This window comes from Pempheris klunzingeri, chromosome 20, assembly GCF_042242105.1.
Source record: "Pempheris klunzingeri isolate RE-2024b chromosome 20, fPemKlu1.hap1, whole genome shotgun sequence".
Classification (NCBI taxonomy): domain Eukaryota; kingdom Metazoa; phylum Chordata; class Actinopteri; order Acropomatiformes; family Pempheridae; genus Pempheris; species Pempheris klunzingeri.
This window is the reverse complement of record NC_092031.1, coordinates 3539779-3565982: the sequence shown is the minus strand read 5'-3', so window position 1 is coordinate 3565982 and position 26204 is coordinate 3539779. Positions and strand designations below refer to the sequence as shown.

General features: G+C 42.0%; 1 protein-coding gene across 1 annotated transcript; it reads left to right on the top strand.

Annotated features, from left to right (window-relative positions):
* The first annotated feature begins 1524 nt into the window (after positions 1-1524).
* Positions 1525-24428, top strand: LOC139220315 (TANK-binding kinase 1-binding protein 1-like). Its single transcript, XM_070852393.1, has 9 exons — positions 1525-1767; positions 6549-6674; positions 9987-10091; positions 13150-13297; positions 14594-14796; positions 15141-15202; positions 20172-20287; positions 21888-22675; positions 24300-24428. Exons 1-9 carry the CDS (start codon positions 1525-1527, stop codon positions 24426-24428), a joined length of 1920 nt encoding a protein of 639 aa, XP_070708494.1.
* Positions 24429-26204: the final 1776 nt, after the last annotated feature.

Below are 26204 nucleotides of genomic sequence, written 5' to 3'. Positions count from 1 at the left end.
ACTGATCAAGTTATGATATCAGTAACACAAAAAATATGATGCTAGCAGTCGCAAGGCTGCGTTGAAATGAAAGAAAAAGGCCGACTCATCTAATGCAGAGGATAAACTGTATTGTTGCTCTCATTTTCCATTACTGATAATTAGATTGAGAAGCTACAGCCAGAAAGGGGGTAAATATAGCAGCGTGTCCAGGCAGCCAGAAACCAAACTGTTGAGATAAATCACTTGATACAGAAATGACAGATCTGCTGGATGCAGAGGAGTCAAAGACTGGTGCACACTGGTGCAGATGATCAGAAACTTGGATAATATTAAGGTGTGTTCACACTTCATCTTGTATTTTTCATTGAAATTTGACAGTAGACCAGTGGTTCCAAAGTGGGTGTTCGCTTCACAAGATACAAAAGCAAGACGTTACTTTATAATAAAACTAAATCTAACACTAACTCAGGAAGTTGCTTTCAGAGTAAACGCTGTAAAAATTCATCGTACACCCTCTGCTCAGCACTGCGAGTCTTCCTTTGCCCTCAACAGTAAGAAATAGCAGTCGTCAGATGGAAGTGATGCAAACTTTTGCTGCTGTAAATAGGCTCAAAGAAGCGCTGATACATCTCCGTCCTCAAGAGACACAAAATCTGAGTGTACACTGAAAGCTAAGTGCCATTAAAAATCTGTATGGAGGAGCGCCCTACTTTAAAAATGTTTGGGTACCACAGTGTTAAAATGTTGTGCAGTCTTTGTTTATTTGTAACAACTCTACAGATGTTAGCTATGGCTAGTTAGCAACATACTGTGTGACTCTAAAACGTACTCAGTTTTTTCTATTATGCTCCTCCAGAGACTTTTCTCCTTTTCTTGCTTTTTCTGCACACTCATTAATTGGAGTCATAAAACCTTGGGTTAAGGCGAATTCTTTGTTGTAGTTGAAGCGTTTTCACATCACGTCTTCACTTTGTGCAACCCAGGGCAAATTTTCATCTTTGCATCTTTGCACTTTGACTTTCACTGTGCTGCCTCTAATGTTCTCTTCACCCTCAGTCTGAAAAGAAACTTATATACTTACTCACTTACTTAAATAATCAGGTTTCTCTTTGTTCCGTGTAAATGTCATTTCCCAAACATGATCAAAACCAGGATAGGAGTGTGCATGTAAATGTGACAAGTGGATAACTGAAGTGATGAGACAAAATAAACTGCTGAGTCATTTAAATTTCACATGAGATGTGTCCCTCAGTCTCCCTCCTGTGTCTCTGTACCTACTTTGCTTTTGAATATTTTACATTGTGTGCGCCACAAAATCCGACCGCTCTCAGTGAAATACTGCTTTGTTCTTTTGAGTAGCGCCTGCGTGATGTTTTTCAGCACCGCTGCTGTAGTCCTGATAGTCGACCCCTGCTAAAATTATGAAATGGCAGGGGTTGTTTTGTCAGTAGGTACATTTAATTGAATGGAAACAATCTGGCAATTCAATAATTCATAAGCAAACAACCGTCTGTGTCTGTCCTCAGGTTGAGGCTCTGAGTGATGCAGTCTCTGTTCGGCGGAGGGGAGCTGGGGCTGCTGGGAGGAGGCGGCGACGCAGGGGGCCTGAAGGAGGATGGCTGTGGCAGTGTGGCATGGCAATCCTCGACCATGCCCCCCGAGGATGTCTACTCAGCCTCCCACTTTGCCCTTATCACCGCCTATCAGGACATCAAGACGAGGCTGGCCTGCCTGGAGCGAGAGAACACCAGTATCAAGAGGAAGCTCAAGATCTATGAGATCAAGGTGAAAGGTTTTCACTCCACAGCCGGAGCACAAAGTCAAATATTACAAATTATTATTGTTGTTTTTGTCCTTGTTGGCATCAGACAGACGGTCTCCAGTGCTGACAAGAATAATTTGTCTTTTGAGTGTTTAAAAGAGGGGCGAGCTATTAGATAAAGATCAGATAAAAGCAAAGACAGCTTTGGTGGGTTTTGATCCTGGACCAGCAGGGGAATAAACATGACTCCTAAAGTGAGAAATTATTCTACTATATGTAGGCAGAAGGCTACTGAAGGTTTAGATAAAAAATTATACTGAGGCCCATTTCTAACCAGAATAAAGAGACCTTGAAGCAACGGAACAAACTGAGGGACTATAAAAGGTTTTTGCACACATAACCTCCCCGTTGAAACTGAATTAATATCTTCACAGGAGCTAAGGCGGCCGAGTAAACATATTCCTTTTAAGTAAGCATGGACCTCATTTATGCCTGATATTATCATGCAATCTGTATATGGATACAGGATCCAGATAATGAGGAGAAGTCACAGGCTTTTGCATTTATACCTGTTATCAATAAGAGTTCCCGTTGCCTTGATTTTGCCTGCACTGTAATTGGTTCTTGGTATGCAAATCATGTCGGGAGAGCTGGCAGACTTGTTAACAAACGTACGTGCTGTATGGGCTCCACTTGTTTTTCCTTTGCTGAAGAAGTGGTTGTCTGTAGATGAAGATATCAAAACCATTGCAGACTAATCAATGAATTGACCAGTCGTGTTGCAGCTGTAGTCAGTAAGCTTCAGACTAAGTGATTGTTTTATCGTCAAACTCCCACACTTCTACAAGAAGGAAGAGGCAGGCACGCAGTAATTAGCCAGTTGTGTGTAGGTGAGAAAACATGCATTGTTTGGACTTCCCCTTTTTTTGTTCTTCATCAAACTACTTCCATCATTTTTCTTGTATTTAACTGAATGCAACACCATGGATGCCTTTGAGGTGCTACTGTATTCAACTGTATGTGTTTCCTTAAAAATAAAAGAGGCATTTCCACATTTTAATATCAGGGCGTGAATGAGGCCTGATTTATTCAAAGGCTACATGAGCATTGATTGGTTCGTGAGGATATCCTTCAAGAGTGATCTTTTAGAGACAGCTGAGGGACTCACACAGCTGATGAAATGTGATTAGATTATTAATTAGATAGTGAAGTTAAATCCTTAACCCATATCTGATCCATCGTGGACTTTGCACCATTACATTTGGTAAAACTCACCATACTGGGTTGCTTAATTGTGTCTATATACAGGGATAGGATTGCTGGTGATATCAGGAGTCAGCAGGGAATAAGCTACTGTATATGAAGGATGGTAACACCAGAGGGTCTATACAGAGTTCAGAGGGCTCATGCAGTAGGTCAGGAGAGGTTTGGATGTTTTTTTATTTCTTACTCTTATGATAAATTCTACCCTGATCCCCTGATAAAGTCTTTTCACTGTTCAAACTGCTCCTCTGGATCGAGTGTATGAAATAACAGAATATTGGCTGAGCTCCATGGCTTAAAAATCAATGACACCGTGAATGTTTTTGCATATCCCGGCCCGTTTGTTTGTTTGTTGGTGGAAATAAGGTTACTTTCGGTCGGATGAGAGAGCAGGTGAAGCAGAAATCCACCTCCTAGCAGTGGCTGGGCCAACGGACAGACATACAGGGGGAAGGTAGGGGGAATGAAATGGCGTAAAGGAATAGCGTGGGAGGGCAGAAAGTGAAGAAAAGTGGAAAAAATGAGTGGAAAGAGGGAGTCAAACGGGCGGAAGGATGCAGTACAAGGCACATAAAAGGGAAAAGAAAATGAGGCAGCAAAAAGAGATAATGATGTGAAGAGCAAGGGAGAGATAAATTCCAGAAATTAAGAACAAAAGAGGATTAAAGAAGAAAAAATCCACTCCTTGATATTCTTTTTACTATCATTAGTCTGTGGTGTTCTACTTACTCCAGGAATTATATGGTGATGAAGCGGTAATGTACCCACTTTCCCTCATCTCGTGTTGTCTGCTTCAGGAGCATGAGGACTCTCGGCAGGCTGTGCTGTTTGCAGTGCTGGAGACAGTGGTATCAATAGCTGAGGACTGCTGAGCGTGTAGAGAACGAATAATGCTTCAAATGATAAAACGAAAAAGTTATCAAAGAGAATGCTGTACATGAAATGCTGAGGAAGACAAAAAAGATGCAAGCTGTTGCAGCATTATGGTCTATAAGGGATATTGTTGGTAAGGAGACTCCAGAAAGAGTTTTAATGCTGATGTTTTTGATATTTTTGTTTGTGAAGGTATTTTTTTTTCCTTACATGGTGAGAGTGATAAAAGTGCTAATTGATGGGAAGGCAGTTTGACTTTGTCTTTCCTCTCCTGACATATGTGTCAGTGCAGAAATCCTGCATCCTTTTAGCGAGCAGCTGTTAGCGAAGGCTGCAGGCTGCCACATCGCTGTTGACTTATCTGCAAGCGGCAGTTTGCTCAGGACCCATTCCCAAAGAGACAGGTGTTGATTTTGGGAGAGCAGGTGCCGATGTTGGCTGTTTGGAGTAGGAGTTGCCACACCTGTGTCTCTGTAAATACATCATGTGCCTTTTTTTTTGTTTTAGATTGGGATAATGAATCAAGTGTGGACGTCACAATATTGACTCCTGAAATATCTATAATCCCACGTGGAAAAACCTTTTGCCCAATTGCAAAATTCTGGATTATTTTCTGTTATTTTAAACCTTTCTGTGGAAGAATGGTGAGTGTTGCCACAGGGCAGGCTGTCTTTAAACACAAGATGTCTGAGCACAGCTGCTGTAACGATGCAGATGGGAGTGCTTCCTGCCGCTTTGAACATGGGTTCAAGTGAGGCTGCTCTCTGGTTTAGAGTTCCCGATGCTCGGCGGTGTGAGAACTCTTGGGCCCCCCTGGGAGATTTGCCCATGTTGTCAACATTTACTGTTAGACTGAGCAGAGAGAGGTGTTCTGCTAAATGGAAAAGGGTTGTTTGCTCCTCAAATAGACATTGCATCAGCGCCAATGACTTCACACAGAAAATAAAAAGCCCACTGTGCTTACGGCAGGCAGTCTAAATGTAAATGTGTTCATTTAGGTTAAACCACACGCGGTTATATAACTTGTCCTGCGTGTTTCTGTCACAGGATTCTGCCAACAAACAACAGTTTAGCACTGTAACGAGACAAATTGCTCACTTCATGAGTAAAACATCGGTAAATGTATTACATCCCATTAAAGCATATTCTACAGAATAATGATTAAATAACAGTCATATCTGCATAATCGTAGCTGCATATAATGCAATTATTTCTGCATATTTTAAGTGTTTTCATGTTGCATCAGACTCTTTACTACTATATACAACTGTAATTATTTTTCCCCATGAATAATGAGTTAGTGTAGTAATAAGATGTAAATACATTCTTACAAGAAAAGGTTGCCAATATTCTATATTTTTCTTTTTTTTTTCCCTTACAAAGACTAAAAACACAGCCTGATATAACGTATTCCTCCGTGCCATACAGCTTACTGCCTTACTGATTTAGCATCAACACACACGCTGTAGTTTATTTTGACTCACATACATCATCCCCCTGCTGTAAATATCTACTCACACTCCAGGTCTGAAAATACACCCCAACAAATGCACTATTTAGTCTTGTTTAAGCTAAAAGCTACAGTGCCGAGACGTTTTACAAAATTACTGAGCCTTTTTTAAAACAAAAAAACATAATTGTGAGGTGTTTTATTTTAGATTTACATCTTAACATCTTCAGTAAAAACCTATGGGCTTGGAGCTGAGTGCTGCAGACAGGGTGGGTAAGGAAGAGAGGACGAAGAGTCATGTTGACAATAACAAATACATAGAATATCTCCAGTTTTATCCTTTAAGTCTAAGGGAAAGTAGAAAATGAGGACCTATTTAGTGATACTCGTGATTTAAAGCAATAAACATTGCAGTGCCTCCATGTGATGATTTTAAAAACACATTAAGGAGGTTGTTCATTCCACTAAATTCATCAAAGTGTAATCAGTGCATCCATTATGTTCCAACTGCACATAATATTCTCCACATTTTCATTAAAAGATATTAATGGATGTGCAGATGATTAAGAAATAGCATCTCCTTCTTGTCTCACTAGTGTGGAGCGATGAGATGAGGCACTCTCCTGCAGTTTAATAAAGTCTGATACTCAGTTTCTGAGATGTGATAATTGTCATAAAAGCATTAAAATGATTAGGATTATGTCCCTACTCTAGACCAACGGGTGTGAGCATTCATCATTCCCCACAATTTTGTCAAGAACTATGAACAGATGGACAAATGAAGTAACTGATGGATGGATGGACAAACAGCAGCTGAGTCTCTCCAGATTTCATTGTGTGGGATGAAATTAGACAGTACGATTAAAGTGGCTTGCTATGTAAATTCACAGATCAGTTTATGAGACCTGAAAAATGAAATCTAGTTCATGAGAAAAAAAAAAAACAGGAGTTAAAACACCCTAATCCTCTGAGTGATATCTGGGCCAAACAGAAGTTGCAGTTGATGCGAGATGAATCTTTAATGATCCCAGTGTGAAATCATCAAAATTGCAGAATACAGCAGTAAAAAGAAATATAAGCAAACAAACAAACAAAATGTATAAATAAGCCAAAGGGTTCACTGGGGTTATTTTACTTTCTTGTTTTGCGACACTGTCACAGTCTGAATCATGTCATTAAACGTGTTTCTTATGACCTTCACTTTTTTTTTTTCTGCAGTTCCCTATGATCAGCGAGTTTGGGGAGAACACCAACTCTTACTGCTCCTTTGAGAGCAACGAGACGGCGCTGCTGCACTCAGAAAATGGCAACCTGCAGCAGAGAGTCAACGTCCTGACCCACGAGGTAAGAGGAGAGATGAGGACGAGGGAGGGGGAGGGCCACCAGGAGAAGAAAGAGGGAGGATGGGAGGGAGGCGAGAGGTGGGAGAGGAAGAGGAGATAAGAGAGAAGGCAGAGCCAAGATGGGATATGTACGAAATAAGAGGGAAATCCACCTTGCTTTATATTCCTTTTCACTGAATAGAGCAAAAAAAACCTCAAAATCCAAAAATGTTATGACACCAAAGGTTTTTCCAGTGCCTGAATCTCTCCCTGCGTGTGAATTAATTGAAATGAAAGTGAATTGAGGTCAATCCTGGTGGACATACGCTAGGAGACGTCCAGAACTAATTAAGCGCTGAAGCTGCTGTCCAAGCAGAATTACTGAGATTGAGTGCTTTTAAGAAATCGTCCGTGCAGCATTGTGACATGGGATTTTCACGCTGGTGTTCTATTTTTGAGACACAGAATAATTGGGACCAAAAGTGGCCAAGAGGATTTGCTGAATGTGTAGGCCGCAAGAAAGAGAGAAAAATAAAGCAGATGCGTCTTCCTCCAACAGATTTTGAAATTAATTGGTGTTACTTCATACCTATAAAGCATGGGTTAGAGTAGAAAACAAGATGTGGGCATGCCCCACACAGGTAGCATTTCAAACAAAGCAGGGCTAAGAATCAAATGTAGGTGAGTGTAGGTGACTCCTTTCCAAACATTGGCTGGAGTGAGAGAGGAGAATAGTGTCCGCGGTGAGCCTGGGCTCCTCATTCCCCTCGCTTGTAACTCCACCGCTCCCATTACTGTGTGAACGAGAGCGCGGGGAAATAGAAATGTGAGACAACTGACACAGGAAGCCAGCGGTAAAACTGGTAGCAGCAGCGGTAAAAAGAGCAAGAGAGCAAGAAAGAGGAAGGAAATGGTTTATGGGAGCAGCAGAAACGATTAGTGCAGGACACACAAGGTCATACAGCTGTGACACCGGGTGTTCAGAGTGATGAAATGTGCCACGGCTCACTGAGCATGCTCTGTTGGGACAGGACCCCTCCCACACACACACACACACACACACACACGAAGCTTATCCCCTTCCTGCTGGTAAATTGGTGACTTGCAGTTATCAAGGAGAAGCAGAGGAAGGTGACATCTTCTCTGTCACAGACGGCATCGGAGGAATTTAAAGTTCACAAACGATAAAGCAACAAATGTTTCGTCAGTGGTTTCCTGATAAAATGCAGATAACATTGCAGCTGTACAGTGAAACCCACCAACTGTGTCCACTGTTCGTTGCCTTGGGAATATTTACCACTAAAGCGCAATATGAACTGACACCAGGGCCTTAAAGGGCTTTCTGCTTCATGACTTGATCTTGAAGCCTTGTGTTCCCTGCATCAAAATCTGCTTTTGTAAAGCTTCATTATTTCAGTTTTGCATTTATTTTAGCATAAATTACAGTAAATCCAGCGGATATACCAGCGAAAAAACATACATATATACATATGTGCATATTGTGCAAAGAGGGGAAGGCAGGAGGGGTCAGCAGGGGCCCGGCAGCACATCTCTGCCTCCTCAATTACTTGTCTTTATATTTTGTGCTTTCTTTCTTTTGTGCTTTTAAGTCATTTGGAGACACAACATGAAGTTAGCCAAAGGCAACAGATAAGGAAATAACTACAGTGATATAGTGGAACTGAGGCCAAGAAAGGCATTTCAGCTAATTTCAGCACTGAAGGAGAATTCCAGTTTATTACAAATGTGGTTCTTATTCTTATGAAATCTCTCTAATTGGTACCGAATCATTTTTGTAATCTAGGAGCAAAAGGTCTTTTGATTCAACATGGACGTGTGGAAAACCTTCCCGAACCCAATACAGTTGTGTCTTAATAGAAAAGATCCAAACTTGAGGGCTGATCTGAGACTGACTCAGAGATCCACACCAGATAGACTAAACATAAATCACGTCACACTTCTGCTCAACTGATGAGACAAAACATCAGAAATCAAACGCATCAAATTAATACATGAGACAAACATAAACACCATGTTTCCATCATGTTTTCTCCATTGTTTGAGGTTTGCCTGGAGCTCTTTTGATACCTCATACATTGCATTAATTCGCATTTTCCTTTCGCTGATTTCCTGGAAATTCAACTAACATTTGCGTCACATTTGGGTGGAGACCTGTCCGATGTGGCCGTGCTCTTAGAACGAGGCAATTACTCTGATCAGTATATATCTGATAGAGATGGTGGTCAAAACAATGAAGAAGGACGGATCCATTAATTATCCTCTAAATTGTCCAGTTTTACTGACCCTCCCCATCTGTCTCCTCCTCTCTGACGTATTAGAATTGAAGCAACGATTAAACTTGAATTTATTACCTTACAGAGGATGTGGGAAACCTCTGCTCCACTCCGCATTCATGTTAAGTGTTTTATTGCACCGTTCAACTAATTAAACAAAAAATACTCTCCAAAATACTAGAACAAAACCAGACAGTAGAACAACAGAGCAGTCCCACACACAGTATCCTGACTGAGGTGACAATTTAAAAGGTGATAATGAGAAAATTTTTAAAAATCTAAAAATCTTTTTTTTTTTTAAATGTCATCTCTGTATCTCCTTACAGAAATCTGGCTCTTGAGTAATCCTGCTGTCCTCAGTCACGACGTTGTTGACAAGCCGTCCTCACCTTGGTGCCAGTTTTCTACAAGCATATGTTACCATAGACACACTGAATAGGCCTCAGTGCTCCGGCACACAGCAGTGATACACCTCTTTGTCCTCCTCGGCTCTCTGTTTATCTCACGCCCTCGCTGCTGCTCCCACTCGCATTCTCCGCGTCGTCTCGATCGTATTGTTAAACAAAAATCTCACTTGAGGATCCTCACCTGCTTTGAAAATATCCTAATTTCACTAAATGAGATGTATGTCACCGCCGTCAGATCTGTCTGAAAGTCATTATTGCATCCAGTGACATTCACTCCCTTATTATGCCATGATGTGATGAGAGCTAAACACCAAGGAATGAATCTTTTAAAGAGCGTTGAACATTGCTGAAAACAAGATTTATCCATTTGTCGAGATGGGGGAGGCGCTGCTGTGTGCACGCTGAGGTGTCTGGATTTCGGTGTCCTGAATTTGCTTGGTTACGTAACAGTTTCTTAAGAGACACGTTTGATGACTCTCACAATGGAAGTGTTTTTTTTTTTTTGTGCTTCTCTTCCTTTGTGAGGAAGTTTGAAAACTGACAAAGATGGAAAAAATAGTGAATGTATGTCAAGTCTTTTATTCCCCCCCCCCCCTTCGGTCTCAGCTTCTCTTTCTCTGTATCTCGCTTCAGCTCCAGAAGAGAAAGGAGAGAGAGGAGCAGCTGGAGGATGTGATCCAGGCCTACGAGAAGATTCACATGGAGAAGAGTAACCTCCAGAGGGATCTCGACAAGATGGTCAGAGACATTATTCAGTTCGTTGCACTGTGCTTTCCTTATTTTATAGTAGCTTCACGCAGGAGCCATATGGCTCATTTATGAATTCTTACAGCTTCACACTCGCCCCACTATACCTAGAATAAATTCTAAATCTGCTTATGGTGCCTTCAGCCATCTTTGTCCTACTCTGTGCACTTCTCTACCACATCAAGCTACAACGGTGTCTGCTTTTAAAAGCAAAACATTTCTTTTCTGCAAACTTTCAGTCAGTCTTTTACTCAATAAATAAGCCATGAACTTGACTTGAATGAACATAAACAGGCCATGAACAGCTTACTCACCAAATATAGTTTACAGCCAAAGGTATGTGGACACCTCTGTGCATGTACAGTATGTTTGTGATGAAGCTAGAAACCTTAATGCTACACCACACCATGATATTTCCAACGTGATCTTCTCACACAAAGCTTGGCCCATAAGGAATTAGTTAATTCCCAGATTGGTATGGAAGAATTTGACCGTCACAAAGGTCTGACCTCAACCACATTCAACACCTCTGGAAGCCAGATGTTATCACCCAACATCAGTGTTGGACCTAATTAATACTCTTCAGAAGCAAAGAAACTAAAAAGGCTTTAACTTTGGAGGATACCCCCTCGGTCTGTGGAGCCCCATATTAACTTGGCTTGGCTTTAAGTTTCTTTAGGGAATAGAATCATTTCAGGGACTCACAAGAGACATATCAAATGTGTTTAGCAGCAAAAATGTCGGATCCTACATTTCACATAATGCAACTCAGTAGAACCTTTTAAGTGTAACCTCACCCCCAAGTCGAAGCCTAACCCCACCCACTATAATCTTTAAAAACGCTAAAGACGTGACATGGCTGTGTGAGGCCAGAGAAAAATGGAGAGCGACACAGAATCACAAGGCTCCATCTTTTGAGGAGGAGGAGGACTCTTCCCCTCCAGAATCCCCTGAGGCCCACATTAGTGTGGTGTCAGACCGCAGTCCTGAACCGAGTCAGTGTGAGCTGTCGGGTCCAGCCTCAGTGAGCTCTCGTCTCTCTCTCTCTCTCTCTCTCTCTCTCTGAGGGGAACCATAACATCAACGTTACTTTAGAAGGCTAATGTTAGCAAATGTTCTAACTAGTGGCTCTAAATAGCATAAGCACTTGTGAATGATGAGTCTCCATCAGCATATTTCTGAAAATGAAAATGAGTGTGTATAAATGAGCGTATAAATACAAACGTGTTGAAGTGTGCAGCACCTCTTTAGACATCAATTCTTTCAAACTCCATTCTCCACTATTAGCAAGGCTTTCTATCTAAAACTTAAAATCAATGCAATGCCCAATGTAAGTACCTCTCATTAGCTGCTTCCAAATTAAATACAGTATGCTTCTCCCATATAACATGTATGCACTGGATTGGAAGAACGCTGTGGTGTTTATCCTCTAAAAGAACCCCCCCCTCCCATATCCCCACAGGGAGGTCAAAGGTCAGTGTCAGCTACAAACCAGCTCCTGAGGCTGGTGGGGAATCAGGACAAAATAAGGGGACTTCCTGTCACAAGGGCTCAAATGCAGGCAATCAAGTTGCACCGTGGCAGATGTAGGATGCAGTGTTTCACCCATGCTGTTTCAGTTTTGGCCATTACTTAATCTGTCTCTTGTAAATTCAGCATCTTCATGCCTTAATTTGCTGGACTAACCCTTTAAAAGATGGTCAGTCCAGCTAGTCACAGTTAATTGTTGATAAATGCTTCATATTGTCGATAAATCTCTTTTGCTCACTTCAAAACAACAACAAAATCCTCATTACCTCTCTTGGAGATGTTTCATGCTACACAAGAATTAGTCCACATTTCACCACCTCATATAAGTGGTAAATGAAGAGAACTGGAATGAAAATGCAAATTACTTTTGCAAAAATAATGTCTGATAGTGTGGCCAAGAAAAAACAAACAGTCCCTTTGACTTTGCTCCGACCACACTGCTCATTTCAAAGTGACTGTCTTTTTCATTACTCCTTATAATGAGTCAACAGTCCTTCAGAGTCCTGTTAAAGTCATTCAGTGAAATTTAACCTATGACACTAAATGTACTCTTGGGTTTTCTGGCTGTAAGGGTTCATAAATCTTGCCAAAAAATATTTTGAAAAGATTTGATTTGGCAAATTATTGTAATTATTAGTTTTTTTTCCTAAATACCACAACTTCCCAGAGCGTCATCCTCTACAGTAAATGCTTTTGTTTGTAGATGTGCATTTTGTGTGCAACTGTGAGAGTCTTAACTGTTTTTGAACACATTTCTGCAAGTGGTTACAAATCAAAGTCGATCCAGACAAGGTAGAGGCTTCCAACTGAACAGATTGTCTGGCTGCTCTTTCCCAGATCCCCTCTGTGATAATAAACCATCTCATATGAGAGTGAAGTCCATTGAGCAGCTCTCGCCAAGCAGCCTCAGCAGTTTTATGTGGTCAAAGTGATTACGGGACGAGATGTGCCAAAGTCGTCGGCACTGCCACCTGCCAAGGACTGACACGGTGTTGGTGTCACCGAAGCTGTGGCTCATTGACCTTTGACCTTCCAGCAGAGCATTAATTTACTAATCTACATAATACATAATTAGGTGTATGTGGATGGTCGTATATATGTATATATATTTAATAATTTGCACAATGACAAGAAAACCTTAAAAATGAACCACACTACCCTTGACCTCCATTTCCACTGCTCTTTCCTCCTCATGTATATTTTTATAAATATTCCTATGAGATGCCAGGATGGTTTAACATCTCTTGTGATCTGTCCTGTGACATGTCTAACACTGTTGTACACAGATCAAACTTTGTCAGACAAACTGATTAAGTAAAACATCAACGTCCAGCTGAAAAACGTCAGGACTATAATATCAGTGCCAGGATAGGAATGTAGTCATACTGATATTTAGCAGCCACATGTTCTGTGTGCTGTAGGCCAAAAGTGCCAAAGAATGTAGTACAAAGAGCCTCTGTACATTTTATAATGCAATTGGTGGATTCAAATGAAGCATCGGAAACGTGTGTGATTACAGACCAGCCTGGTGGAGAAGCACGTCGAGCGTATCCTGGGCCTGGAGTCAGCTCTGAGGCAGAGGGACAACTCCCTGCAGAAACTCAACATGCAGCTGCACAGCAAAGACATGCAGTACCTGCAGCTGCACGCCGGCCCGGAGGCACACAGTGAGTGACTGTCAACTCTCACTCATGTATCTCTACATCAGAGATGTACTGCTGCACCAGTGTAACTGTAAACGATGGCGAGTTTCTATTAGCATGATTATATTTTGGGACAAAATAATTGTTTGCATGAAAATTTGATACCAACACATCCCTGATTTAAGTATCTGTGTATCTGTCCATAATTAAATATGTTTAATGTAAATGTAAAATACAGATTTCAGAGGGTTGGGTGTCAGTATTTGGGTCTAAACAAGCCTTGGCACCAGTTATCGCTGTCAATCACTTTTTCTCTATTTCTCAATCTTCAATCAAATCCAACAATCTGTCTGGAAAACATTTTAATTGAGGTTAGGTCAATCCACAGCCTGTTGGATAGAACCAGCGTGGACATTTTGTTCCAACGCTGAAGTCACAGTCGCAGAAAAAGAGACCTCCAGTCTACGCGGGTGCTGGAAATTGAAATTCAATCATTCTGGCTTCAAAACATTTGGAGTGAAGTGCCTGGTCCTGCGAATTTGAGGATTACTCTGCCTGTTGCTTCCATCTGTACTGCCACGTGATCTCTCTATTGTGATCAGTTTGTTTAGTTACCAAATGCCAGAAAACTTGTGAGATAATTCAACTCATTACTATGCAAATTCATTCTTGAATCAGTGATAGAAAAAAAATGATTCAAACACAGCAGGCCGCTCGTCTGTTTTCACTGCATTCATGAGGGAAAAAGATTCTGAAAAGAGATTCTGTTAAACTTTAAGAGGCATTAGATGTTAAACTCTGCCCTCTTTGACAACACTGAGTGGCTAAAAGAAACATTTAATGTACAAAGCAGCATATAAACTCTTTTGTTCCTTAATTTGTGTGTGAGGAGACAGAGATCTCAAGGTAGCATTGTTTGTTAATAGCTGTGTGTGTGAGAGAAGATGAAAAACTGTCTTGTAGTGTAGTTCTGTCTGAGTACAGTATGTGTGCACCTGTGATTGCACATGAGTCCAGTGATGAGGGGGCAGGAGAAAAGATGATACCGCTGTGCTGTGTCTTCTGGCTCAAGGACTGAGTCTGTGTGAGCCGGGCTGAATCACTAACACGCCCACACAGATCACATCACCCAGGTACAAACTGAAAGACGCTGCCCTTGGAAGAAGGCCGCTCTGTTGCTCTTTAATACTCATGTAACCATGGACAAAGGAATGCTGCATTAGTCAGTGGAAAATCAAGAAATGTGTCTTGTGCTGTCACGTCTACATTTTCTCTCTACTCCCCCCCCAACCTACCGACTCTCCATCTTTGTCCTCCCAGTGCTGGACTGTCCCGCCATGACCCTTCAGAGCTCCCGTAGCCTGGACGCCCTGTCCGATCTGAAGCTGCAGCGGCTGGAGGCGGAGCTGGAGGGGGCGCGGCATGAGGCCCAGGGAGCATGTCAGCGGGAAGAGGAGATGAAGGGGGAGTGTGAGAGGCTGAAGGAGGAGATGAGGATGCTGCAGAACAGCCAGAGGGACAGGGTCAGTTTGTTTTTGTCCTCTTGGGGTGCCACACGGGTGGAGTTTACTGCATGAGGACGATTTGATTATGTTCTATATTAAGAACACTGTCAGAGGTAGATTTGTGAGAATCCAAGCCACAAATGTCCACAGTTGTATAGGTAGACACACACTAACTCACATAATACAGTGCTTGAATAATAATTATCAATGACTCAAGCCTGTTTTCACCCAACCCCTCTTTTTTTTCCTGAGGCTGTTGGCTTCAAACAAGTTGTCTTGATCTTGGTTCTTACTGCCAGATTTTTGTCCAATATTCTACCAGCACCTGCATGCTAATCTAATTTCACGCTCTACTTTGGCAGGAAATGACTTCTCCGTGCAAGCAGTGTGATGTGGAGTGGATAAAGAAGGTCGGAGATGAGCAGTAAGTGACCACAGCTGATCTCTAGGAGGAGGGAGGAGGGAGGAGGGAGGGACTGAGGGGAGGAAATAGAACAAGGAGCGATGGAAGTAAAGCAGGAGGAAAAAAGCGGTTATGTCAGGAAGGAGGGGAGCGTCGTCTATGGCAACAACAATTAAAAGGAAGAGCATGAAAGCAGTAGGGGGCAGTGTAAGCACAGTGTGGGACGCCTTCCTGTTCTTTTCTCCATGTCATGTGTGTTTGTCGGACATCTCTCTGAGGCATGAAGTCCAGTCCTGTCTATCTATGCATTCTTTCACTTCTCCTTCCGTACTTGGAAGTACAGAAAAAGAGCAGTAGTGAGTATTCATCACTGGCAGCCGGTTGCAGAAGAGTTCTTAACTTTTTGCTCAGAGAAAAGAAAGTAGCTTATCCTCATGTGTTTGTCAAAATGCTCCAGGCATTGCATGACTGTTTACAAGGTGTTACAGGTTCACAAAAAAAAAAAAAAAGAAAGTAAAAACCACAGCAGGTTGGGCAGCCGACTCCCACACTCCCACACAATGAAACCCCAGAAGTGTTTCGATTGGGGCAGCAAGAGAGTTTCTACTGAGTGTGTGGTGGAGGCCTACTGCTTTTTCCAGACCTTGGTCACCTTTTGGTTTTACTCAACAATATCACTTACACCCACTGAAAGCCTACAGTGCCCTTACTATGTTTCCTGGTGCTTTTTCTTGTAATTGGGCTCATTTAGTGTAAACTGCACAGATTGATGATAAGGTATGATAAGGTTTTACATGTGCTAAGTACAGTTTAGAGGTACTTTCTACTGGTATTTCTACTGTACTACATTTCAGAGGAAAATACTGTACTTTTGACTTTAATTGCTTTGTACTTTGTATATTTAGATTATTAATCCAAATTATAAATCAACTAATACATTATAATGTATTCTTATAGGTTAAGCTCCCCAGCGATGTATAACTCCATTAAAATGAGCTCCACCTTTACGAGCTGCAACATTAAAGTGATGAACACATTAATGCACTGATAACAATAGTCCAGTAATACAATATATATTATCTGAAATTATCTTCTAGTACGTACTTGTAATTTAGAAACTTTATTTGAGTAGTGTTTCACGTACTTTTACACTGTGGTGTTGCTTCTTTTACTTAAGTAAAAGCCGTGAATACTTCTGTCACCACAGCCTGTGGAGCAGATTAACACACAACCTTGGCCCTAATAATCAGTAGCAGGTTATAATCTGTTGGCAGGAAATTAGTGTCACTTAAAACTGAGGCCTTTGTCAATGCATGTTTCCCTCTGACACTTTTAAAGCTTCTCCAGTATGATGAAATTGTTGATACCAGCACTTCCAATAGTCTTGTTTTTGTAATATTTTACTTTAACGTGCTAACTGGTAGCAGCTGTGGCTAACTCTACCCCCTCTTACATTTTTCGTGACTAAATTTGTAGATTTTTGTTTGCCTCACTCATAACCAATGATATGTAAGTGAGGTGCCCTCGCCAACCACAAGCCATCCGGGAGTATAACCCCCCTACACACACACACACACACACACACACACACTTCAGCGCTCAGAGAGACTGACTAATCCCCGTTCAGCTACTAGAAGTTGAGAGCTGTTTCCAATAAATCACAACATGATGATTTTAAGTTGAAGTGGAATTCCCACTTCTTGTTGGGAATTCAAAAAATAACCAATGAAGTGGAGCGTTTTTAAAATTGAACCTGAAATTTTTTATGCCTTTACATTTCAATTAGAAAATAAGCCCCAAAAATCATTTGAAGTTACAAGGTAGCAAAGCTCGACACACAGAATGTTTGATGCACTTGTGGCTTGGTGTGAGAACCGTTTGACACCTCTGTGTTTGGCTGAAAGTGCTTCATGTGCATAGTAGAAGTAGACTGTCACCGAGTATGGACTGCAGAGTGTGAAAAGCCCCCACCGTTTGACACCTGTCTCTTCACGAGGCCGAGACACACATTGCAGACCAAACCTCTGTTTGATCACTTCTTCTAAATACCATGAATATAACACAAACACACAGTGACAAACTCACTGCTGACCCTCGTGCATGCAAGTTCTCCTTTTCCCTCCTCGAGGCCTCGTCCTTAATGTGGTGGTAGGTTTGAAAAAGATAGTTTATTATTGCTCTGACTATTAGCCAACAAAGAAGATCTCACAGGCAGCTGCAGTGACGGCTCTTTCTTTGAAACGTCTGATCGGATCCGAGGTCAGATTTCAGCCCACACTCTCTTCACTTCATCTCCCACACACACACACACACACACACACACACACACACACACACACACACAGACATGTGTGCCTGATCGATTCAGTGTCACGAATCTTTCATCACTACTGCATCTGCATTATCACACCCCTCCTACACACTGAACTGTACATTGTACAGTTACACTCAAACAAGTACAAGCAAAGTAAAAGGAAAAGAAAAAGACAAACATGCCTATGAACAGACAGATGCCGGCAAATGTGCAAAGTATTTTTAGACTTGCAGAAATAAAAACAAACAGGAGACCTGATTTCACAGAGGTGTTGCACTCTGACCGGCACCTCTGACAGATAGTCAAAACACATCTGCAAAAATCATAAGTGAGACGGTGAATGTGTGAAAAGGAAGAGAGGCAAAAATCTACAGTAAACTTCTAAGAAATTCAGTGTTCACCTGCACTGAGAAATGAATGCAGAGCTGAGAGCTGAGAGTGAACTGAGGGCTGTGAGGAAAGTAGATGGACAAATTGCAGTTTATGGCCGATTTGGCGGCATGAGTATCAGACTACATGCTCCACCCACCATGCTCGTAAGTAACCCAGTGAGTGGTATTTTCCTTCTGATGTACGAAACGTATTAATGTTTGCTATTTACTCAAAGCCACAAATGTGGAGTGCATGAATTTTTTTTTTTTTTTTTTTTTTTACCACAGATGACCCTGAATCATTTCAATGTTAGTACCAGGTTCCACCAACTGAAAGTGGGGGCTGAAAGGGGGTTTAATACCCCACTCTGTCTGAGTCATAGCAGGTCAGTGGAAAACATGGTGGGCTGGTCGCAAAAGCCACCTAAGCAGTGGAAGCTATGACTCGTTTTCGGTTGTTGTTTTTTTTTTTTTTTTAAATTGTGAATTACATTGAAATGGGGTCCCTGATTTTGCTTAAATCATTCAGGGGTGATAAACCTGTAGCAGTGTATTCTGGTTTTAAAAATGGGTGAAGAAGTAACAGAGCAGTGGGTTGGCAAACACGTTTTTAAGTGCATGTCTTTGCAGATATCTGTAAATAATAAAGTTAGAAAGAAGTGCAGGGTTTGTAGTTTAGAGGTAAAAAAAAAAAAAATAAAATCTGCTGTAATTAGAGCAAAAAATATGCAGTGTTCCTCTAAGACATAACTAAGTATCAGGCTCACACACACAAGTGGAAAGACTCAATTAAGTGTGTGGGTGTGCTGTTACTTCAACTGTATGATTAATTTGCTGTGTTGGCAGAATGCACATGTGTTTTTCTTTTCTATACTTTTCTATACATTCAGAAGGAAATCCCTAGACAATGCATTGAGTGCGTTGAGTGTTATCTCTTTATCTGCCGCGATCTCTATGGAGGAGCGAGCTGTGTCGTATTCTAATAAACTAATAAGTGGATACGTTGGTTATCGGAGATGCAACAAACATCCTCATCTCGTCTGAATCTTTCCGCTCATCGGTGTTCAGGTTGTCTGTTTGCCCTTATAAGGCATTTGATGTATTCTTGACCTTTTAATATAATTGTTAACTATGGGGTAGAAGTGATTATTTTCATTTTAAAAAAGGCGAGTGCTGCATTGCGAACGTTAAAAAAAAAAAAAAAAAAAAAAAAGATTACAAAGATTTAGACGTCAGAAAATGTCAAAGTTGCTGCAAGTTTCATATCTGCTGGAGGTGTGTCCCAGCTCTAAAAGCTTCCCATTTGTTATTGCTTTTATGAAACTAATCATAACATGCTGGTCTTCATACAAGAAATTACTCATGCTGGCGGGATAAAGTGATTATCTTAACAGATTTCAAGTCAGATTTCAAGGTTTCACATCTCACTCATCTTGCAGTGAGTTTTCTAATCTACCACTGTCGGCGTTGGAATGAGTACATTTCAGGTCAAGACTGGGGAGTTTATAAAAACTGGTTAGATACTTGAGATAAGCTGCCTGTTATCAGGCCTGAGGGCAGCTGGCACCGGCAGTGACTAACTACTATACTTGCTTCCTTCTATCTAAACAAAATCCTCTGCCATTACACAACCTGTAATCTGCAGTACATCGCTCTGCTTTTAACCACATGCACTAAATATCACTCTTTTTTTTCCATCTAATGCACCATCGAAATGTACAGTACAGCAAAGAGATTATTCCCCGTATCTGCTTGTATAAGGCCTGACCCACAGTAATTTATGTTGTTGAACTCAGATCAGTTTCAAGCCCGTCGAAGTCAGCTCGTCGCCACGGGTAAAAGACACAGAAGCATGTGAGCCTACCATCCTTGTTTATGCTTCTTGAAATAGAGCTGCTCTGTCAGTACGGCCCCTGAGAGAGTCATGACACATCTTGCATGAAATGGTGTGATTTTATGCACTTCAATTATGCGCTGTGACTTGCACTCTAAAAATATAAGCCTATAAGCCTCGCAATTAGCCAGCCTGATATGCGAGGCTGTGTCGGTGCTGCAGAGCTCATTCAGTTTAAAGAGGAGATGAACATCAACATCATTTGTGATGCAGTTCAGCCGTAGTTTCGTAGATCCCACAATATTAAAGAAAGCCCGTGATTAACCTCCATCAATGGTATACATTCTGATGAGTACACTGTTTGTGTACTTATGTAGTTGTAAAATATTCACTCTGCACCAACACTGTAATGTGCTGTAATGACAATGATTATGGTAATCACATAATTGCCTGCCTTCCTCCCTCCTCCAGGGTGAATTTGGCTCTGGCCTACACAGAGTTAACAGAGGAGCTGGGACGCCTCCAAGCACTGAGCTCCAAGCAGACGGAGATCCTGAGGAAAGCCTCGCAGGAGCAGGCTAGTCCAGGTTAGCACCCACAGTACCCCCGCGTAATACTGCATATCAGAAGTCTGGGAATCCTGGGTCACATTCCCTCAGTGGTGGAGGAAGTGTTTCATTCTTTTCCTCAAAGAAACAATAGCCACACTGTAACAACACTTAGTTAGTAAAGTGTTAATGTAAATTAGTGTAAAATCTGCATTCAAAACACTTCTGAAGTGAAAGTTTGCAAGATTATCAAAAGGTGAAAGTACTATTATGTTATTAAATTATTATTATTATTAATGCATCAGTGTCCAAGTACAGTTTTACACCTGCTGTGGAAGAAATGTAGTGGTAGTATGAAATACTCAATAAGGTACCATATTAGTATTCATGTGTTTACATAAATGTCCTCTGGGTTACCTTCCACAACCAGGATACTTGCTGTAACAAGATAACTTCAAATTGGCAACTAGATTCATATGTAAGGTTGTAATTTTTCTTAAAATAAAATACTACAAGTAAGTTATTAATAACTTAATAGCATAGGAAAAATGTCGAGCTGTGACTTGTCTACAGTTTTGTCAATTAAAAGTAAAGCTACAAACTAACATGGATATATTGTAGAGTAAAACTTACAAGTGCTAAACGGTAGCAACACCTTTGTCTTTCTGCACACACAGTCACACACATAGCTAATGTCTCACTACTGTGACTCTACTACTGACCACAAACCAAAGTGTACTTCACTGCTTTGCATTTACTGAGCTGCAGACAGTACAAACTGGAAAATAACGTTCCACAAGTCAATGAATAGCTTGTCAACAGTGGGAAAAACACAGGAAACCCCAAACTGCGAATGACTTTTCCCCAAGGTTGTATCATGTCACATGAATCTAGAAAATGTGAATTAAACGGCACTTCTGCTTAATTAGTTACAGGATCGTACGAGTGATATGATTGCCTCTTGGCTATCTTTAATAACAAAACAAATATATTTCAGGAATCATCTAAATAAATGGGGATGTGGGAATTGGTGTGGAGCCATAAAAAGTCTCCCGAGTGTTATACTGTAAGAGTGAGTGCGAACCCTCACTTCTGCCTCACTCGGAGGCCCACAGAGTGCTTCAGAGCACAAGCACCCCCTCTCTTTTAACACCTCAACCCACCGGCCAAGAATGATGCTTCCTCTTTGCTCTGAGAAGTGGTGACTGCAGGGTTGACTGATTCATCAACGTATCTTGTAATTATGAAACAGTACAACTGTAGTTCTAAAACTTGAATACACGGAGCGCCGTACATTTCTGTTGACTGAATATCCTGATGCAGCATCTGTAGGATCTCTCTCACACTCTCATATCAGTGCAGTGTAGTAATTTTAATGGCAATCAATCAGTTGGGGCTGAATGCAGGCCGGTCACGTTGAAACAAAAAAGGGAGAAACATATTATAAGCATATTATTGTCTGACTTAACGTTGTCTGCTGTAGCAAAGCATGGGGAAGTAAGAGGTCGTGTCCAAACCATGATGTATAAAAAAGTATATGCACAAGGTGATCAACACACTACTGCTGATATAGTGTAGTAACAATCTTTCAAAGGTGTGTTTTCAAATGTGTTTTGACATGTGTGTGTTGTTCCCTCAGTCCAGCGTCACTCTCCCATCCACCACCAGCGCCACTCTCCAGTATCTCAGCGCCATTCGCCCATCTCACAGCGCCATTCTCCTGTCCCGCCTCCGCCACAACACTCCCCGATCCAACAGAGACGCTCCCCGGTGCTGCAGCGCCTCTCCCCTGACATGCACCGCCGCTCGCCCCTGCTGGACGTCAATGATGGTCCAGCCTCTTACTCCTGCCGGCCACCCAGCCAGCACCTGAGAGCCAGCTTCCAGGGCCGTCGCAGTTACTCCGAGGTTGCCGACCCCTCGGCTTACCAGTGCCCACCACGCTTCTCCCTGGACCCGGTCTCCACCCTGCCTAAGCCCCGGCCCTACATTGAGGGGTACCCAAAACAGCAGCCCCAGCACGTGGGCTCTCCTCATGGTGGACTGCAGCACAGAAGCTCCCCATCCAGCCATCAAGCTGGTGGAGGAGGAGACGGTGGCCTCGCCGAGAGTTCCATGCGCCACTCAAGAGAGATGCCATTCCCACTGTCGGAGGTGGCCCACCTGCATTTTGAGCCCCCTCCTCCTTCCACGCCAGCCCCCCATCCCCCGCAGTCGTCTGAAGATGAGGAGGAGTGGACCTGTCCGCATCCCATCAGCCCACCGCGTACACTGGGCGTGCTCTCTACTGCAGTGCCCAGTGGTGTGATGAGAGGCCCGGCATCCTGCTCAGCCTTCCCCATCCCTCAGAGGCCAAACACCCTCAGCTGCCACTCACAGCCCGGGTACATGTCAGCAGACCACGCTCAGTCCTGGCCCTCAATCAATGTGAGTTAAAACAAAGTGAAAACTTGGATCATAAGACTTAATTACAGCGACACGTTTGAGTGATTTGGAAACCAGGAAGTTGCAGCAGTTCACAGAAAATAACCTGTATTGACCCTAAAAAGCTCCACTGTAGGTCACAATCATCTGTAGTCCTCCGTCTCTTCCTAGTTCCTGCAAAGCAATAAATTCCTTTATGGGAATTTGATATCAATCTGATGTATGTTTATTAAGCTGAGGGCTCAGGCCAGCTCTGCATAAATAGGAAACAGCTGGCCTGGCTCTGTCCAAAGAGAAAGTGTACACCTAAGAGCATCTCTGAAGACGACTAAATAAGACGCTGTATCAAGCTTGTTTAACGTGTACAGCTCATCAAAAAAAACAACTATTGGGGTTTTAGAGTTTAGAGTTAGAGAGTGTTGGACCTTTTTCTTGCCTCACCGACCAAATCTGTGCAGCCAAGCCCTGCTAGAGGCACAGGATGTTTGAATTAGCTGTCATTAGTCCAAAACATAACTCCAAAACTGAACTAAACAAATAAGATATACCATATAAGATTATGACTGCGAATGAGGAAGTAGTATCACGTCGTCATAGTGCCACGTCACCCTCAGACGGAGGGGGTTGGGGTAGATGAGTCAGGAAGATGTTAGACGTCGACAAGCAAGACTAGTTTTTGATTGCTAACGACAACGTGGGCGTCTTTTGACCATAATGATGAAGGATCAGTAACCTTAAAAGGTCCCATACTCTGCTCATTCTAAAGTTCATTCTTGTATTTGGACGTCCCACTAGAGCAGGTTTACATGGTTTAGTGCTCATGAAACACATTATTCTGTCATAGTCATGGCTGCTGCAGCTGTTTTCAGACTCTGCTTCAGAGGAAAACGACAATCTGCTGCTTTGCTTTTGCCTCTGACGTCTTTGTGTTTGCGGGAGATGTAGTTAGTGAGGAAAAAACAATGGCAGCCCGCAAGGTGGATTCAGGAGGCTTTCAGAGGGCCCTTATGACATCATAAGAGGAGCCAAAACCAAACGGCGTGTTTTCACACACATTTAGTGAAAGATGGAGCAGGAGAGAAAGAGACAGGACAGTCTTTACTCATAGTTTGGCAGTCTGTACACCATGTATATGCTGAAAAGACATTAAAAAGTGCATTTTGCATAATACAGGACCTTTAATAAAATACTTAGTTGAGTTGTTTTTGTGACTAAACCTTAAATTCAAGTGTTGTCAGGTTAAAAAATGCCTCAATTAACTACAACTGGTGTCAGTCCTCTCATCTTTCTCTCAGAAAGTATGCGATGACGCATATTTCCAACGATAGGTTGATCTCTTCCTCTAATTTGCCGTCTTCCTCTCTCTAAACTGAAAAGGATTACACAGTGAATCAGTACCTGGATAAGAGGTTTCTACCTGCATTTACTACTATGTGGTCTATTTCAAGCCAAAAGCCTTTTATGTAAGTCTGAAATGTTCGCTCACCCAGTAGTGATGAGATTTTGTTGCCTCCCACAGAATGACTAATACAATCCAGTGATATGAGTAAATTGAGGATCACATGTGATCTACCCTGATGTCTCATGACGTGTGTGTACCTGTGTGTGTGTGTGTGTTGCTCTGCAGCTCTGGATGGAGACCGAGGAGAGTGACATGCGGAGCTGCCCTCTCTGCCAGCTGATATTCCCTGTCGGTTACCCTGACGATGCCCTCATCAAGCACATTGACTCCCACCTGGAGAACAGCAAGATCTGATTGCCATGGCAACCAGCCTGCACACATCTGCGCTCTCCTCTTATAGATTATGTAAGAGATTGGCAGACCCGGCGTACTGGAAAGTCAAACGTAGAATCACACAGGCGATGCATTTACGGCACTAACCAGTTAGCTATGTGCGATAATCTATAGGTAGGGACGCAAAATGGGCGCAGGGGTCTGTTCTATTTGGGTAGTACTTAAACACGGGTCTGTCTTGGATTCCTGAGTCCACATGCAGAGTCCTCTCACTGATCGTCAGCTCCGCCTGTATAATCACCGGCTCTGGTTGCTGCTGTTTTGTTATGAGTCTTGTTGTGTGGTTTCAGACAGTTTCAGGTGTCGTGTTGTTTTACGCTTCACAGTGTAGTACACTTTGATTTAGCAAAGGAAGCCAAAGACGAGGAATGAGGAGCAGGCTGGAAGGTTCAGGGGCTCTGCATGTCAAAGAGTTAGCTTCAGTAAACGATCAGGGAGATTTAAGGTGTCTTCTTTTTTTTTTTTTTTTTTTTAAACAGACTATTCTCACCACTTAGCTTTAAACACTGTAAACACCTGCTTGGACATTTTCTATCTCACACACTTACTACAGTATGTTTTGCAGAGGATTCTGTGCAGTAAGTGCCAAGGACAGCGATCTGGTGGTTTACTGACACGATCTGACAGATATATAAAGTCATATGGGATGGCGATTAGCCATACAAGTGAATAGTTTAAGTTCTTGATGCTGAAGTGAGGATGTAATGACACTGTGAAGGAATTCTGACTGATTATCGATCAGGGTTTGATACCAGTTCACTTTCACTTCTCTAAAACAAAGAGCGTATGTTTCCACAGCAGTTAAGAAAGTATAAAACATTCCAGTCTCACATTTCATCTACTGTCAGTTCATCTGACAAGCTGGGGAATATGAATGTGAAAGTACGTTTGGATCAGCCTGAGGGTGGTTTTACCTAAACACAGTTATGGTGATACCCTGCAGGGCGGGGCACTGCTGTTGACGTGTCCTCTCTTCGAGTGGAGGGCAAATTTTTGTCAGAATATACCTTTATGCCTGCGGCCTGTTCAAGAAATTCAAGTATTTTAGCACTTTAAGTTAGCATAGCCTAAACAATGTATCAGTTTTAAGTCCCCATATATATTTTCAAGGTATAATTTACTATTTATATTGTCAATCTGTGAGGCAAAAAAAATCTGAAGATATATTTTTGCAAATGTTAATGCACCATTACGTTGGTGTCTCTCCCATGTGCTTGCACACTGCTGTATATAGAGGAGTCATTGATCAAACGGGATACTTTTCTGTACAAAGACTTTAAATTATCGACTGGGATTCTCATCGGTCTTCCTAAAGATCTGACCTTCAAAAGAGTTTGATGTCACGACTGCCCAGACCACCCAACAAAAAAACTAAAACAAATGAAAACAAAGGAACACACACAGCCGGCTGCATGAGATCAAGACTTCTGACCTGCTTGGAGGAGAAAGTGGCCGTCTTTTTAGTGTACTGTATTTCTATTCCGGAGATCTGATACCAGAAACATCACCTCCGATCAGCAGAGTTATCTCTGCATGGACAATATTCTTCTTTTGATACATGGGTTTTATTTTTTACCATAAGTAGAATCTTAACTCGAGATCCGCTTGTGGGACTTGAACTTCTTTTTGAAAAAACAAGGAAAAAAAACAGCGTTACACTGATGTCAGCTAATCTGAGGCTTTCAGTTACATGTGCAGTTTCTAATGTAGGGGATGTCCCTTCACACCCACCCATGC